This window comes from Leptinotarsa decemlineata, unplaced genomic scaffold, assembly GCF_025532065.1.
Source record: "Leptinotarsa decemlineata unplaced genomic scaffold, Ldec_3_MD MMD2_tig00000026_RagTag_RagTag, whole genome shotgun sequence".
In the NCBI taxonomy this organism is placed as follows: Eukaryota; Metazoa; Arthropoda; class Insecta; order Coleoptera; family Chrysomelidae; genus Leptinotarsa; species Leptinotarsa decemlineata.
In genome coordinates this window covers 2,797,830-2,815,003 of record NW_027412539.1, presented here as the reverse complement: position 1 = coordinate 2,815,003, position 17,174 = coordinate 2,797,830, and the positions used below count along the sequence as shown (strand labels likewise).

The 17,174-nt window shown below is 35.7% G+C and overlaps 1 protein-coding gene across 4 annotated transcripts in view; it reads left to right on the top strand.

The window, feature by feature from the left end:
* The window catches only part of prom (prominin), a 455,259-nt gene that overhangs the window by 427,734 nt on the left and 10,351 nt on the right, over nucleotides 1–17,174 (top strand). For 3 of the 4 annotated variants that reach the window (XM_074171614.1, XM_074171616.1, XM_074171617.1), the window contains 2 exons: nucleotides 3,292–3,318; nucleotides 3,547–3,591. The exons of the other annotated variant lie outside the window; for it this stretch is intronic. In XM_074171614.1, the coding sequence (XP_074027715.1) occupies nucleotides 3,292–3,318; nucleotides 3,547–3,591 (72 nt within the window). The remainder of the gene's footprint in view (nucleotides 1–3,291; nucleotides 3,319–3,546; nucleotides 3,592–17,174) is intronic. 4 annotated transcript variants of the gene reach the window in all.

Here is a 17,174-nt window from a genome sequence, read left to right as displayed (position 1 = left end):
ACTCTACCTATGCGTGTTCATGAATTTCGATAATAAAATTCAATAATTCGCAAACTTTGTTCATTCGTAAGTCGATTCATGGTTAAATTATAGACCAAACTGAACAAGTATAACAATGACACAAGAGACACGATTCACGCGTGATCTGTCAAAAACAGTGTTGCCAGCAAAAAAATCACTCATTACAATTCGTTGTTGAAATTCCAAAAAAGTCCATTTCCGGTCAATTGTAGTTCTCGATGATTATTTACCTCATCTTTACCTGGAGCAGGAAAGTTCTTGGACCCGCAAAGGCTCTTTAAATGTCATCCAAAATCATCGAGCTGTGCAGTTTATAGAGTTCAGGCTGTCGAAGATCTGTTTCTTGAAAACAAAACACAAGAACTACAGAAAAATCCTTAAGTCGCCTGTACGGAAGTGCCGATTCACTTTGGATTTGAATCGCTGGAGATTAAATTCATTCGATGAAACATTTTCAGAAAGTTTATTCTACATATACACAGTTCTTCAACTGAAAGAATTCTCAAACAATGAAATTCGAGGTGTGGCTACCCATCAAAACAATGGGTAGCCACAGTACGTCGCATTTTTACAAAATGTACTACTCTTTCTACTCAAATGTGCCAAGTCACTTGAACACCTCCCGTTGAAATATGTATAGAAGAGAGACAAATCTTCGAACTCTTTTCGATGTTCCAGACTATCAAGGATGCAAGGGTTCGTCTGCCAATCAGGCAGAATCTGGATGGAATCTAGTGGCTTAAGGGCATGCTTTGGGGCGGACCTCCATACATGTGAACAATACTTCAAAGAAGGTCTGATCTGAGCTTTATAAAGCATAAGCGTTTGCTGAGGTGTGTACAGCTTCGGAACAGTGCTCCAAGCTCTTAAGGAACAGCCTTTGCAGTTTCAGCGACATTATTGTGCCAAGACATATTGATGTCCATTTTAACCTCCAACAGACTAATCGAAGCAGAAAGCAGAATTGTCTGTCATGACAGTAATATATCCAATTCCGAGACATTCATCTTTCTGGAGAACACCGATGTCTGGGTTTTCGTGGTATTGAATTGAGCCTGGTTGCATTTAGCCCAATATGAAATCACATCTAGATTCTCATCAGCAAAGTTATATATTGTGTCGTTGGTTTTTCCAATCATTGATATATCATAAAAAGAGGGTTGGAGACGAAACGGCTCCCAAGAAAACACCAGCGTTGATGGTAACAGTATTCGAGAGATATTCATCAATGGCCACTTGCAGGAAACATTCTTTCAGGAAACTGGAGAGTCATGCACAAAAATTATTTGACGAGCCATAGCATCGAAGTTTGGCCAGAAAACTTTCATGCCACACAGGATCAAAGGCCTTACAAATATCAAGCACAACAGCTTTCGACTCTCTATGTTTCTCCAATGCGTTATTCCAAATATGTTCGCCTGTTGATCTTTCTTCCCGAAAACCATATTTATGGAAGCTGATAGCTTCAAGCTGCGCTTGGGCTAGAGTGTCTGGGTTGAGTGGATAGGGGTATTAATAAATATCAGTGATCAACGGATCAACCAAGTTAAGCAAGGAAGTTTTTAGCAGCCACTAGCTTTCGTATCCTATCAAGGCAGTGCTGTTTGGAGGTTGACAACACGCCTTGTCTCAAAGAGTGATAGATACGTCGTAATTTGGCGGCTATTCGCCACACAGTGAGCACGAAAGGCATGTTAGTCTCCATCGTGTGCACCGGTCGTTCAATCTTACGAACTGTGAGACTCGGAATCCGTCCTTCCGATTTGAAAAGCGACTGAACGGTGGCGTACACGACGGTATTAGATTGCGAGATGTCACCTTTTCTGTAAAAAAATCACGAACCTCTGCATTCAAACGAGTCAGTTCTTGTAGTTCTACAGAATCTTTGAAAGACATTTTTTGTGAGGAAGTGATTGTTTCTTGTTATTTTCTGGGTTTCTGACCTACCGAAATTTGAAAAATAAATGAATTCAGATGAACTAGTTGGCCTCAATATTCTTACTGCTCACTATGGACTTCAATAGTCTTTGTAGTAAATAGCTTCTCGCATCAATATCTATAAATGAAATGAATTATCGGACAAGTGAAATTATTTTCTCAGCTTTTTTGAAATGGCTGATAATTCAAAAAATATTCACTTACTGCTGTCAAAAACCCGAAAAACTATTCATGAAAATTTCGCCTTTTGAAAATGTATATATTTCTTTTTGACACACGTCAAAGAGACGTACATGCAGGCCTTGAATACTTTGAGGATCCCTGAGAATATTTTAAAAGTCAATGAGTCGGTTTTCTTTCGCTCACTTATAAATTTTCATAAATGCATATTGAAATCACGAACATTCTGTATGGAACTATCGATAGCTTCAAATCATGTAATGTACAAAATATGTATCATATGGGGTGACAACAAAATCATTGTATACGGCGTCATTCAGTTGTTTATGAGGTAAAAAATTTTGAATTCGAAATAAAGGTACCTATTATAGTTTATCAAAGGTTATATTTCTCATTGAAAATACTTGATACATATTGAACATGTGATCATTTTCATTCAAAGTGACGGTAGAGAAGCCATTCTCTTCAGATTCAACATGGCGTCACTGTGACGTCATCTATATAGAGAGATACAATTGATGAAATTGGTTCAATTCTCAAATGAGAATTCAAAAATTTATATTTTTCACTAATCCACATACTTTTTCTCATTTTTTTTTCTTCACAAAAAAAAAGTGAGATAATATGCTGTCCATTTATGTGTTCTAGTGAAAAAATGAAAGTGCCAAAGCTGCTGTGTATTGTTGTGAGTTGATAGGTAAAAGTTTCAATTTTTCAATTCATATTCGTTTCTTCTTACATCAAGTTGTTTGACATTATTTCTATAGATGATGTCACAGTGCCGCCATATTGAATTTGAAGAAAATGACTCCTTCGCCGCCATTTTGCATGGAAATGCATGGAAATGCATATCGTTGAAAAAAGAATTTTATATCCGATCAAATGTTAGAAAAAATATACAACGTTCAATTCGAAATTCTTGGCGTGGGTTCATTTCTGGTTGATTCTAAATATATTTTCATGTATTTCATCATTATAAATATCGGCTTCGATGAACTTTACCTTTCCTTCGAATTTCATTTTTTTTTACCTAATGAACAACTGAATGCCACCGTCTACAATGACTTCGTTGTCGCCGGCTAGATGTAGTTTACCATCAGTCTATCGAACAAAAACTTACTTCTGGTGAATTCATGATTTGTTTTTTTACAGATTTCCTAATAGGGCTCAGTCGCCAAGGTTTGTGAATCATTGCAATATGTGGAATATGTGAAGTTGCTTTTTCGGTGTTCATCTGTTGTGTATCTTCACAGGTCGACGTTTTGTCATCTCAGGTGGCATTATCGATACTAGTTATCGCTTGTTCTTCGTGAGACGTAGGTCCGATACATCTGAGTTAAGATCGATCTTTGAGAAATGCACAACGAAATAACACACACATATTAATTTATTCATTTATTGATTCAGATCATCACAGATTCCAACAACATCGAGGCAGATATTTCAGAAAAGGTAAGACTAATCATTTTCCTCTAGAGTGAGTAAAAATATTACCCGCAATGAAGTCTCTACAAAACATTTGTCTTGTGAAAATATGGCAAACATGGGCTTGTGAAATCAAGTCAATCAAAAATATAGTACTTCTGATCCTCTTTTACGCGCTTCACGCTAAAAAAGTTAACATCGTCAGATATTTCATGTATATTTGGGTCAAACATTACTTTCGATAAATAGAATACTCGAATGAAGTTAATCAGATGAATTTCAATGATGAATTCTCAGTATCAGTGATTTTATCATTCCATCTTTATATTTGACTCCCTAGATCAATGTAATGATACCTAATATTTCCTCAGTTTCTATCTGTAATTATTACGTGAAATAAGAAACAACAAGTTGTTTGGAATGGTTTCTTTGATACTCTTCATAGATTTTATTCCACATTTTTCGATTTCCGAACATTTGATAGCATCCAAAAACCTCTTGTCATGTTCCGGTCTCAACAACTTCAAATATTCTCCACTTATCCTGTAGCCATTCTTCAAAGAAAGTTGAATGACACTAGACTTTTCTGGTCTATGAAACTGAATATGTGAAACATGTTCCTAATGGCGAGTTATAGTAGTCCTTTTAGTTCAAGCAAAATACATTTGATATCTATTCCCGCAGCTCCTTTCGTGAATCTCAGACTTTTTTTTATCATTTTGACTCTCGAGTTGCCTAGCATTTGTTTGGTAGTTTTTAAGAAATTCGAAAAAATCCACCGACGTTCTTTGGTTCCTATAAAAAAATTATGAATTTTGAGCCTTCGTCTTCCTGGAGAGTCGAGGATTTACAAAAACATTCAGTTTTAGATATATCTTTCACAGGTTACCCTATTGCCCACAACCAAAAATGGCAAAATTATAACAAATAATAAATAGCAAATAACTTATTTTTTGCAAAAGTTACTTTTAGAGAAAACGAACAAAAAAATCAATTTCAACACCCTTTATCTCCGAAACTAAGCATTTCCGGACACAAGTTTATATCGACTTTTTTCTCAAAATTGTCCCAGAATACGTCACTTGAATGTTTAAACGTACTTATGTTTCACCCTGTATAGACCACCCCTTATAAAGGTGGTTTCATTCAATTACCACTCATAGCGTTACCCAAAAAATATAATCGAATTTTCTCTCATTTTTTCCGGTTCGCGAAAATTGTACTCATTATTCTCGTTGATTATTCTGTTCAAATTTATAACCGATGTAATTACATGATTCATTAGAAACGCCGGGGCATATGGAATTGAATATCCCAAAGTCCATTACGTGAACCTATAACGGTGTTATGTTGCATATTAATTTCTGATTAAGGTTTCATGCCAATGACAGGATCATTTAAATTTACTTTTCGAAGAAAATTATTAGTAGATAATACGATTGGGAATCCCTAGCGTAGAATAAATTTGACATTTCTCATTCTCAACAGATGAAAAGATTAACGGCGGAAAATGACATTTCAACGAGAATTTCAGAAATACATTTGAAATTTTAGATAAATGATGCAACTTGCCATAATTGATGAAAATCCATAACGTATTCAAGTAACACTTTTTGTGAGATTTCCACTATAGATACTTAACCGTTTACGCTTCACGAAACACAGTATAGATAGGCCCAAATAGAAAAAGAGCTTGATGCAATACTTTTCAGATGCGAACATTTCAATGAATTTGTATTTGGTGAAACATTCGTAGTAGAAAGTGATCATAAGCCGGCCGATTCGACGTGGATGCTTTGTTCACTCACTAAAGTCGACCGCCGTGTTGGTCGGTGGTTCAAGTCCCATGATGAATGATCGATTTTCACTTGCTATCGTAAAATCCGTGTTAGGAATCACACGTTATAAGGTAAGACCTCGTTAGTCCTTAGCTCGCACAAGTTTCGACCTCTGAGGGTTGCGACAGCTGGTTAACGGAAAGACAGATATTAAACTGATTACATTTTTTCAAAAAGTCTCTCACATTGTGTCTTTCAAGATTGCAGAAGATGATGATGCTACTACGAAAATTTGGTTTCAAACCTAGAAAAGATATTTTTATTGCAGATGCCTTATGCTGATGGAAACAAACAAGAATAATTCTAATCTGTTTAAAAAAAATCTGTTTTCTGTTTTTCCGTTAACCAGCTGTCGCACCCCTACGAACGACAACCCTCAGAAGTAGAAACTTGTGCGAGCTAAGGATTAACGAGGTCTTACCTCTCAACGTTTGATTCCTAACACGATAATTAATTATTAATTCCTAATGGAGGTAATGATTTGAAAATCTGTATGGTAGATATATATGTAGACAAAGAATTGATGTATGAATAATTTTTGTGATGGGTTCGAATACTCTATTTGAAACAAATATTTTTTTATAATTTTTTGTTTAGTGAAAGAAGTGAAAGTTGGTTTGGGTTAGTTTGGTTTTGTTTCAGTTAATTCAGAAAATCCATCTATTGAAAAATATACGGTCGGAAATCTTAATAGTGGGTCTAGACCGGTTTGCTGTTAGGAGAAAACTCCAGTAATATGAGGTAACACTCTTGCGAAATACTTCCATATTTTTAATACATTGTAGCTTACGACGAAAAAAATATTGAAAACTCATTTTTATAAATTATAGTTAATTGATACATTTTGTCAATAACTAATAATCAGTTTCTATTGTTACTGTATTCAATTTTAATTCATCCTTAATTTCAGACACTATGATAATGCATATCATAGTGTCTGAAATTATTTAGTGTATTGGTGTATCGATTTATACTTTCAATTTGATAATAATTCCATTGTGTGGATACTGTAGTGGATTTTTCAGTTTGTATCCCGATTATATAAATAAAAATAAATAATAACTTAATGGCGGCCATTTTTAACATTTATTGGGGGGTATATAATAGTTTTCGAATCAGTTCAAGGTGCTTCAAATAGACGAAGAAATGACTTGGTGTTCCATAAAAAAACTTTCTGGAAACTTTTTGAGACGCCCTGTATATTGGAAATACTAAAAAACACTTTAAATTATCCCACCTAACCTAGTGCTTCAATTTTTTCTTGCGAAAATCAGGAAAATGTTATGATAATGGTTAAAACCCGTCGTTTAGCCTTTATAATCGATGAAAGAAACTTTTTAGCCAAAACATCAAAGACAGATAATATTTATCCAAACTATATGTGAGAAATCTTTTATTCATACTAGCACTTTTCTAGAAACCTAGCTTTAAAACTAGTCCGACTCTGCCGCAATACGTCCACTCCCAGAACAGTTTCATAGGGGTAACATAGTAGCTAAAATACGTTGAAATGATCTCTACTGATACCAATTCATTTTATAGAACGACGCCATTTGTAATGATAGCGATCCGGGATACTGAAATTAGATGAGTTGAAAATATGAAATACCGCACTGTATAGTGATATTTACAGCTGAAAAGTACATAAATATTATAATATTATATTATTTAGATTGAAGTGAGTTAAGTTTGCGACTAGAAAATTGATATGTCGACAGAGTGAATTTTTGTATAATTAATAATTTTACCGAAAACATTCATAAATGAGTGGCGCGCTTAAATTTTGCTAATAATAGGCTATATATTTGTCAATAAAATTTCATTTGCAGTAAAAATATCAATCTTCTAAACCTAAACAATGTCTTCAACAGTTTTATGAGTGCAGAAGTGAAATTTTAAAATGGCTTCAACCTTTCTATTTGTTAGTTTTCAGTTGGTGACATATCTATTATATTTTCCTAGTGTCCAATACAAAATTACTTCTTGCGTCTTCAAGAAAACATTTTTAACACTTTTTTATTTTATTGTTATTGTTTTCGGCTGTATTATATTTTATAAGACCTACTTGGAACTACTAAAAAACTCTTATAAAATTGTTTTCTAATTATTTTGTAAGTATCGCTTAAATATGTTGCAAAAGTGCAGTAAGGGAAGTCTTTACAAAACTACTTTTTAAGAGCGTTAGACAAATTTTATAGTAACTGCCAAAATGTTTATAAAACTGTTTTGTAGGCCTTACAAAATATTGATAATAACTATAATGTTTTATAAAACGGTGCCAATTTCCTATTTATAGCAGTTTTATAAACATATTGGAAACATTTCTGGGAGAAATGCAGTTTTATAATTTGTTTCTCCGAAACGTTTCCGCAACTATTATAAAATACGAAATTGCTAGTTGGGTGGTCAATCTTTGAAAAAAAAACTGAAAATGGTTTGAAAATAATTTGGGGATGGTTTAAAATCGGCTTTCAACAATGAACATCGACAAAATAGACTTCATAACTTTTGCCTCATACGTAAATAACTCACCACAATATAACACTCTCTAAATAGATGGCAATCAAACAATATCCTATGGTCCGACCTATCAAATATTTGGGAGTGTTCATTGACTGTAATTTGAAATAGGACATCCATATCACCTTCGTCTTGAAAAAACTACAAAGTACATTATCAAAATTCAAATATTTAGTGAATATTCTAAAAATTGATCAGCTACGAATATTATATTATGCTTGATTGATGACTTGTTTACTTTATGGTAATTCATGATCACTTGAATGAAATGAATAAAAACACTTTTGTCTAAATACGACTGGTAAATTTTATTCATACGACCGGTTTCGGGTTTGACCCCATTATCAAGTATATTATGCTCTAGTTGAACTTCACTCGAATTATGGAAAAATAGCTTGGGGAACGGCAACAAAGAATTATACCAAACATCTAGAAAAAATACAAAATTGGATCATCGATTAAAATTATTCGATCTTCGACAATTATATTTTCTATCAGCTGTAATGCGACAGCATGTCAACAGAAATACACTGATAGCCACAAATCATAACATCATAACTACAGTATGCGCCACAAAAGCTATTCCTCTGTTATACCGAGACCAGAAAAAAGCACCCTACAAAGAAGTTATGCCTACTTGGAACCCAAACTATATAGCTAGATCCCTTAAAAAATTATGAAAACATACGATTCCCGTCATTTATTCGAATCAAAAATAAAGAAATATATAAGCTCACAATCACGCCTTTCGATCCATCAACACATTGATATGAAAAACGTATATTAAAGTTTGTTATATTAAAAAAAGTCGATGAAAATAAAAATTCAAATTGAAAACAATAATTTACATAGGAACTATTGCTCTACAGGGTTTTTATTAAACATGCAATAAAAATTGAAGGGACTATCCCTTGGAAATTCTGAGGATACATTGTCCTTTAATGATTTTTGATAGGGCGCTTTGTTTCGAAGAAACGAAGCTAAAAATATTTTCAACAGTAATAATTTATCACTAAAAATTACATGTAATGTTTCTTAATCAACGAAAACAGTTGAAAATGATGGATGCAAGAATCGAATCTTCTCCACTTTCGAACTCTCAAAAACACCAGGATCGTTTCTGATTACGTTACATCCAGGGCCGTCGCCATGGGGGGGTGGGGGCAGCCTCCCCTCCTGCTTTTTCGACTTGGGAAACAGTTGAGAAATTTAGGGCCGTGAAGATTGAAAAAAATAATAGTAAAAAAATTAATAAAAATTCAAAAATGAAAATAATAGCAAAGAAAGGAAGAGGTAATAAGTAAAGGAAAAGAACCAGGAGAAGGTCGGGATTTCCCAACATGCATAACTTGGAGATCCCATACTTTGAAATTCTGAGTTGTTTGAAAACTTCAAAAAAGTTTAGTTTCTCCCAAGTAAGAGAACAGTCCTGAACAGTCCACAAATTTTGAAGTGACAGTTCTACAAAATTCCCAACTTTTCGCTGTTTTTTCGATTTGGAAAAGTTGGGAAATTTCGGGCCGTGAAGATAAAAAAATAATTGTTGAAACAATAAACACAATATTATTTAAGTGTTGTTTCCTTTAATTTGTATTGAATATTTCTATGCATAGTGTATATGGTGGAAGACCAAGGACCTTGGTCCCAAGTAGAATGATTGCCATTATTATTTTTATAATTACCAAAATTTATTTTTGTTTGTACCTACCCTAACGGGCATAAGCATTCAGCCAATCTTTGGATATCTAAGTAAGAAAATTAATATATTATAGTAGTAACTAATCCCCCGGCTTTAATTTTTTCGAAAGTTGAGAAATTTTGCTGGTGGGGTTGGGAAAATTTGGATTCCCTCCCCCCCTGGTTTTTCTTTTCACTACGGCCCTTACACCCAGCATATCGAATGACTGAAGCCGTTTGTAGTAATCGGAATGTTGTTGATGAGTACCAACGGAATTGTTAGATTTTTCATCTCTTGGTAAGTCCAGTGTAGTACGCTCTACTTTTATTTCGGCCACGTTAATTATTTCAAAATCACGGAAATTGTTATTGTCGAAATTCTTTTTCGCTCCGTATCTTCGAAACGAAGCTCCCTATGAAAAATCATCAAAGGACAAAATATTTTTAGAATAGTCTTAGGAATAGTGCTTTGATTTTAATGAACACCCTATATAAATTACTATAAGTATTCTTTCGATAATCTTTCCAACATATTTTATATCTTGTATTCACAACTTTATTTTTAAATTTTATATTCGAACCAATATTGATAAGTTTTATTATTTCAACACTACTTTTTATATTTTATACTTCTTATTTTATTTTATATTTCCTTCAATTCATCTGATATGATATGATTCTGGATCTAAGGAGACAAACCGTAGTCAAGGTCCGCCTTTTGATATTTTGTCTACTTTGAACAGATCCTCGATTAAGCCAATTATACGCATCGCTTTTACTTTTGTCTGTTCTCATATGAAAATATTTTGTAATTTCATGCCACTTCAAGATATAACTCACAGGTCAGTTTTACTCCCACTACCAAGGCTTGCCTTGTTGGGTAGTACGTATTTATTTACCACTGAAAAGTTTTATAAAACTCGGTTGGCCACTGAAAATTAACAAGGTTCCTTCAAAATTCCGTCATTATAATGAATTCAAAGGTGAAATTGTTAAAAGTAACGGTAAATTATTCAAGGGTGAACAATCGATTGTACCTACTGATATGAGACATGGTATCATAGAAAAAATTCACTTTGTATATTTTGGCATGTAAAAATGCTAAAAAAATATCAGCGTGGTTCAAACAATCTGCACTAACAGTAGACATTAGTACAGTAGCCTTGAACAGACAACGTGTTATCTCAGATATAGTACTAGAGTGCCACCAAGATTTAGCCAAAGCGTCGGTAGATAGTGAAGGTAATCGCATTGCCGACTCTTCAGCCAAAGAAGCGGCTGGACTGAGAATTTTAGGAGCCAGTGATACCTACGGCCTGGTGACTTCGACAATTGCGAAATTAGGCAAACCTCATACCCATGCGCAATCCCTAAAGAGATGAGTGAGTATTCGGCGAGTCTTGGCCTACACCTGCCGATATAAAGGAGATGTCTTCTAGTGACCTGCCCGCCTTCCTGAATAAGACAGGATGGTCGATGACCTAGGAGTACAACTCCTAGGGACGATGTACAATGTGTCACATGTGGCCAAAATGCTGTGAGAATACACTCACCCTCCCTAGTCTACAGATACAGATGCTAAAGTCGTGCAAAAATATAGGAGACTAGCTTTTGCCCGCGGCTTCGCTCGCGTTAAGAAGTATTATTATCAATTAGGTATAGTTTTTGCAGCTTTACTTTTGTTTAGCGTGTGTGAAAAATTAGGGCCTACAAAACTTCTTTGTACACAATATTCTCAACTAATCTGTCATTAGGCGCTAAAACTATCAAGCTATTGGGTGAACTTACTCGTGAGCAAGCAACATAAAACTGTCCTTGAGAGAAGCAATGTTCTCTCAGATCAATACCCGCAAATTTGAGAGTTTGCCCCTGAGACTTGTTTATTGTCATGGCAAAGCAGACTTTCAGAGGAAACTGTAATCGTTCAAATTCGAACAGGATATCATTAGGTATTAATGAGATTCGTGGTATAAATACAGTTTCCCCTTTCACACACCCAATTAATATAGTGACTTCCACTATATTGCGATGTAACGCTTTCACTTGCAGACTCGTACCGTTACGAAGCTTTGGTGGTTTCAAATGTTGCAACAACATAATTGGAATGCCCACACGCAGAATAAGCTTATGACAAGGCAAACCTGGCGACTTCAATGAATTCAAAAATTCTACAGGGTAATTAGTAGCGTCATCTGTATCAACCACAGTATCAATTGAAGAATCTTTTCTTCGTCCTCAAACGACATGAGCAGGATATCGTTGATAGCTGCTGCTTGGTCGTTCTTTGGAATGAGTATGGCACGCTCACATAACCATTCAATAGGCTTGTCATGTGTATGAATAATGTCTGAATGAACTTTGGACATCAATTCTCGAACCGTAGTTACAACTGTGCACAATTCTTCCGGGATGGTTATCATTTCATCAAACGATGGAAAATCAGCATTACCGATTTCGAGACGGATCTCAAAAAATCTACCAGCAGACTCATCCCCGCCCAAATGTGCTCTCATATTTTTTGAAAGCTTAAGAATATTAACCTAGGGCCACAAATTAGATTTCTTAATGCACGACTTTACTTCGTCAGCTCTGATTCCTTTTGGCACCACCGGTAGAGTCTGCCGAAAGTCTCCGGCCAGCAAAACTGTTACGCCACCCATTAATTTTATATTACCTCTTATATCCCTTAGTGATATGTTTGAGGCTTCAATACCACCTTTATAAGCCATCGTTATTTCGTCTTTAAAACTTCAGCAAAATTACTTTGTTTGGAGATGTTGCAAATGGAAGTCTCGGCAGTGATTAAATTGAGTGGTAACTCAAAAGTAGCATGAGCAGTTCCACCACCGAGTAATGTAGCAGCTTCACCATTAGCGAATTTATACAATTCATGCATATCCGAAGGTGTCTTTCCTGACATAATCAAACGTAGCATAGTTGTCCCAATCCACAAATCTGGTGATCTCAATACACCTGAAAATTTTCGGAAAAATATGCGAAAAAATACTGAAATCTCGATCATCTCTATACTTCGAAAAGTTCAATTTACTACATGAGAACCAGTATGGATATGGTGGAGGACATAGTCGAGGGCCTTGAAAGCGGTCGCCGGACATCCATAATGAGCCTATGCGATCTTAGCAAGGCCTTCGACTGTGTCAAACATGAACTGCTGATCGAAAAGCTTCAGCGCTATGGTATCAGAGGGGTACCTTTGAAACTTCTTGAATCTCATATATTCATATTCAATATTGATTCATTCAACTCCTTCAGATGTGTGCCCAAATGTTTCGCGACAGTAGAGAGGAAAGCAGAAAACTGGTTCTCTGCTAATTACTTGAAGCTGAATGAGGCTAAAACAAATCGTCTGAACTTCTCAACAAATAATTACATGGGTGAATATGCCAAACTTCTGAGTGTCATACTCGATAATACCTTAAATTGGTCGAAACATATTGAATCAATTTGCTCTGAATTATCTAGTGTGGTCTTTATTTTGAAATAACTAAGGAAAGTGGTGAGTAAAGATGTTTTTTTAAATACCTATTACGCACTTTTTCACTCCCATATAGCATATGGTACAATATTGTGGGACAGTTCCACCAATTCAATAAAAGTCTTCAAACTCCAAAAAAAAGGCTGTTCGAACAAAGGCCACTTTTCCAAAAATACGGTATTATGACATTACCCTCCTTATATATATAAACAGCTATTAGGAATCCATAAAAATAAACATAATTACTCAATGAATTCAAATTTCCGTGACTACAACACTCGACATGCAGATCAAATCAGACCTATAAGATATAGATTGAATAAAGCTATTAATAACTCTCCTAATATAGTTCTTTATAATCACTTGCCTAGGGAACTTAAATCTTTGTTCCAATTGTTTCAATCAAAAAGTGAAACAGTTCGTCATCATCTCAAGGTTTTACACTATTGCAGGAAGTAAACTTCCTGTTGCTCGTCATTCAAGGATGCTTCATTATTTTTTCTTACTGCGTCTTCTAAGGCCACTGTATCGTAACTGGTCTCCTTCACGTACTCTCTATTTTCGAAATGTATCGATGTTATTGGCTGGGGTAATTCATACTCTCTAAGAGGACGGCCGCCTAATGATGATTCGGCATCCTCTAATACCGACAGGCATTTGTTAAATATCAGGTCCGATGAGTGCTCTACATACACGTCACCTTGCCTTTCCAGTTGTTTTTTAAAGTCTTCAGAAAGGTATTCTTTGTATTTTTCCCAAAGACATAGGGGGTCGGAAATCTGGCAGAACAATAAAATGATAACAAAAAGCTCTCGAATCATATGCGGTGTTTGACAAAGTGCTGCCTTTTCAAGAGCTGAATCCAAATGTCGATCATCTTCGAGTAGACCTAGAGCCTTGCACGCGGAATGGAAAGTGGGATGTAAGTGACCATTTATAGTTTCCAATACTTCAAATGAAATTGGGCCTCTGATCTCATGTAGAACCATTCGTAGGTGGTAGCATTCTGTATTGTTTGGATGAACAGTATCAACCATACCTAGAACGTGTTTTTTTGACTCCTGACCATCCTTCAACATTCACTTCCCTCTTCCTTCTCTGAAACGATTGCTTGTTCTAAACGTAATACGTAGCAATGCTTCTGCAAAGTCATCCACATTACACAGATCGAAAAAGGAGACAAGTGTAGTTGTAGGATGACTACTCAATTTGTCGCACAAGTTCTGATCATTAAAATAAATTCTCTGTCTATTTTCTATATGGACAGCAAGGTGCACTACAGGAGGAAAATGCTCATGTATTAGGAATTCAAGGATTCGCCAAACTGCTTCAGCTGAACTTATATATCGACCACTTGCTTCATCCTTCCCATCCTCCCCATTCTCTAAAGTAAACGTAGCCTGATCTGACCCTTTATCAACATATTTGCAAACGTATTTGATTGACTTCACTGAATGGCAATACTCTACTTTCACGTAAGCGTTACATGTTCTTAGTAGCACTGGATTATAAGGAACCACCCAACGATTATCTATTGTAACACCCTTGACATTGACAGAGAATCCACCGTCATCCACGAACATCTTCTGTAATGCGGATAACCATCATCACCGGTTTGAGTTTCCTTAATGAGAGCCTTGAGATAACGTTTGCTGCACGAATTATTTTTCATGCATGAAGAATTTCAGTTTAAACATCCACAGGGGTCATGTATCATATTACTTTTAACAATTTCGTAAAGCTCAGGATCACGATCGGGGTTAGGTATTTCAGCACAAATAATATTGTCAATTTGATCCGGAGTGATGCGATGTTGAAGCCATAAAAGTATACAAATATGCGGAAGACCTCGCTTTTGCCATTCCGTCGAATACATATAGCATCTCACTTCATCAAATATTTTTCCTATTATCAACAAATCCATGACCTTTTTTACCTTTAATCGAAAGACACACGGAATAATATCGTATCGATCATGAGATTTTTGTCCTGAAAGTAAATGCTCATTTATGCCACTCCAGCGTGGGTTACATGTAAATGTAATAATAAGGTCGGACGACCGTAAAGTCAAACATAGGTCATGGCGTCTTGCGTTTTTTCATGCATATATCTTGGTCCACCAGTAAAAGATGATGAAAGTACTACCATTTGTCCCAGCTGATTTGCTTCAGTATCTTGCCGTCCAATTGCATCTTTTAAACGAATATAATTATCTGCGCGCAATTTGGCTCAATTGTTTTTTAAGTAGTTTACTCTTTCAGTTTCTACTTTTGCGTATTCATCTACCAAATATTGATTGAAAAGGGCGCGATATTCAACCAAAACGTTATCTTCTCCTTCTCTGATCATTATTCTGTATGAATAAAAACTTACAGCATAGACTGTCTTTTTCAAGGGCGACTTAGTTGTGGGATCGCATTATGATATGTTGATTGAATAGCCATCATCCTCCAGCAAAACATCAACGGTACTGCAGCGCGTCATAAGCTCGATGTATCTCACTGATACGCTGAAGTGAGTTACTTCGGCTTTCGAGGATGATGTCTCTTCGGTTAAAATGCTGATCTACCAATACAACAGCCACTTCATTTGCCATTGGTGCATTGAATCTGCCTCTGTGTTCTCTTTATGGTTTTTTATCTGCATATTTTACGACCTTGAATGACTCTGAAGGCGATATTTCATCAATGACTGTTTTCAGATCTTTTATGTATAGGTTCACCTCATGTAACATACGCTGCAATTGTTTGATTGACTTTGGACTCAAATCAAATAATTCAGAACATCGAATATTAGCTTCTCTATCACCTTCACCGACGAAATAAATTTGCAGAAACTGTGCATCCTGCCCAGGTTTCGGTAACATACTTTCAATTGAATGATAGACTTGTCCTTGAACTTTGAAAGTTGGTGAAAAACACCCTTTTTTATTTGTTTTCCAACAAAGGAAGTCATTTGAAAACAGGCATTACATTTTCGGATATTATTCATGAAGTGTACATGATTTGGGTGTAAATCATTAACCAGACTGTAAAGTTTTTCAGGCAGTTGTTTGAACCGCTCAAGTTGTACTTTACCGGCGCTACAACACATGCCAGGTGTCTCATCTTTCCACTTCAAGGCGTTACACCACTGATACTTGTACGTCATAGAACCTAAGACTACACTGCTGTCAGTTCCATAAGCAATGTCTGGGTCATACGCCAAACCCGAAGGCAAATTGCTTCTCCATACACGCTGAATTTTATTTTCTCTGTACTGTGACTGAATCAATCTATGCACACCGGTATTCCTGGCCTAATGTGCAGCAGATTGTCTATATTTTTCAGGGTTTGCAGCCTGATAGGTGGCGACAGATTGCCTGTGTTTTTTACGGTGTACAGTCTTGTAGCTGGCGACAGCTTGCCTGTGTTTTTCAGGGTGTGCAGCCTGGTAGGTAGCGACAGCTTGCCTCTGTACATCAGGGTTTTTTTCTTATATTCAGACACAGCTTTACGGTGGGATTCAGGTAGAATCTGTTCATAATTTTTTTTGTGCCTTTTTATTTGATTTTTTCGTGTGTAATTAGTGAACCTTGCCCAACGTTTGTTTTTCGTATAATGTCACAGACTCAGATTGAAACAATAAACTTCTTATTGAATTTTCATCATAATTTATTGAAGATACAATAGGTGAATGTTCACGCTCTAAAACATGTACCTCCTGACAACCCTTATCAATTTTAAGTTGCGAAGGTGTATCAATTCCAAAATTATGTTCTTCTACAGCTACCTCCATACGACGCCGAGTATTAACTCACAAAATCCGCCATAAGTAGCATTTTTCATCATATCAGCAAAATATTCGTCAGGTGTTACGTAGTTATCACCATTCCTGTCGTGGGTCATAATTGAAAACTTGCTCCAGTCATTAACCACATATCTGACAATTTCTGAATGCACCTCCATCGCTCTATCTAGTGTTCCGTACATTAAACAAGAGAGAGCACGAAACAAACATGCACCGTCCCAACAATAGGGACGAGAGTACATTCTTCAACTTCACCATTATCGTTCAGATTTTCTTTAGCCATTAAAAAA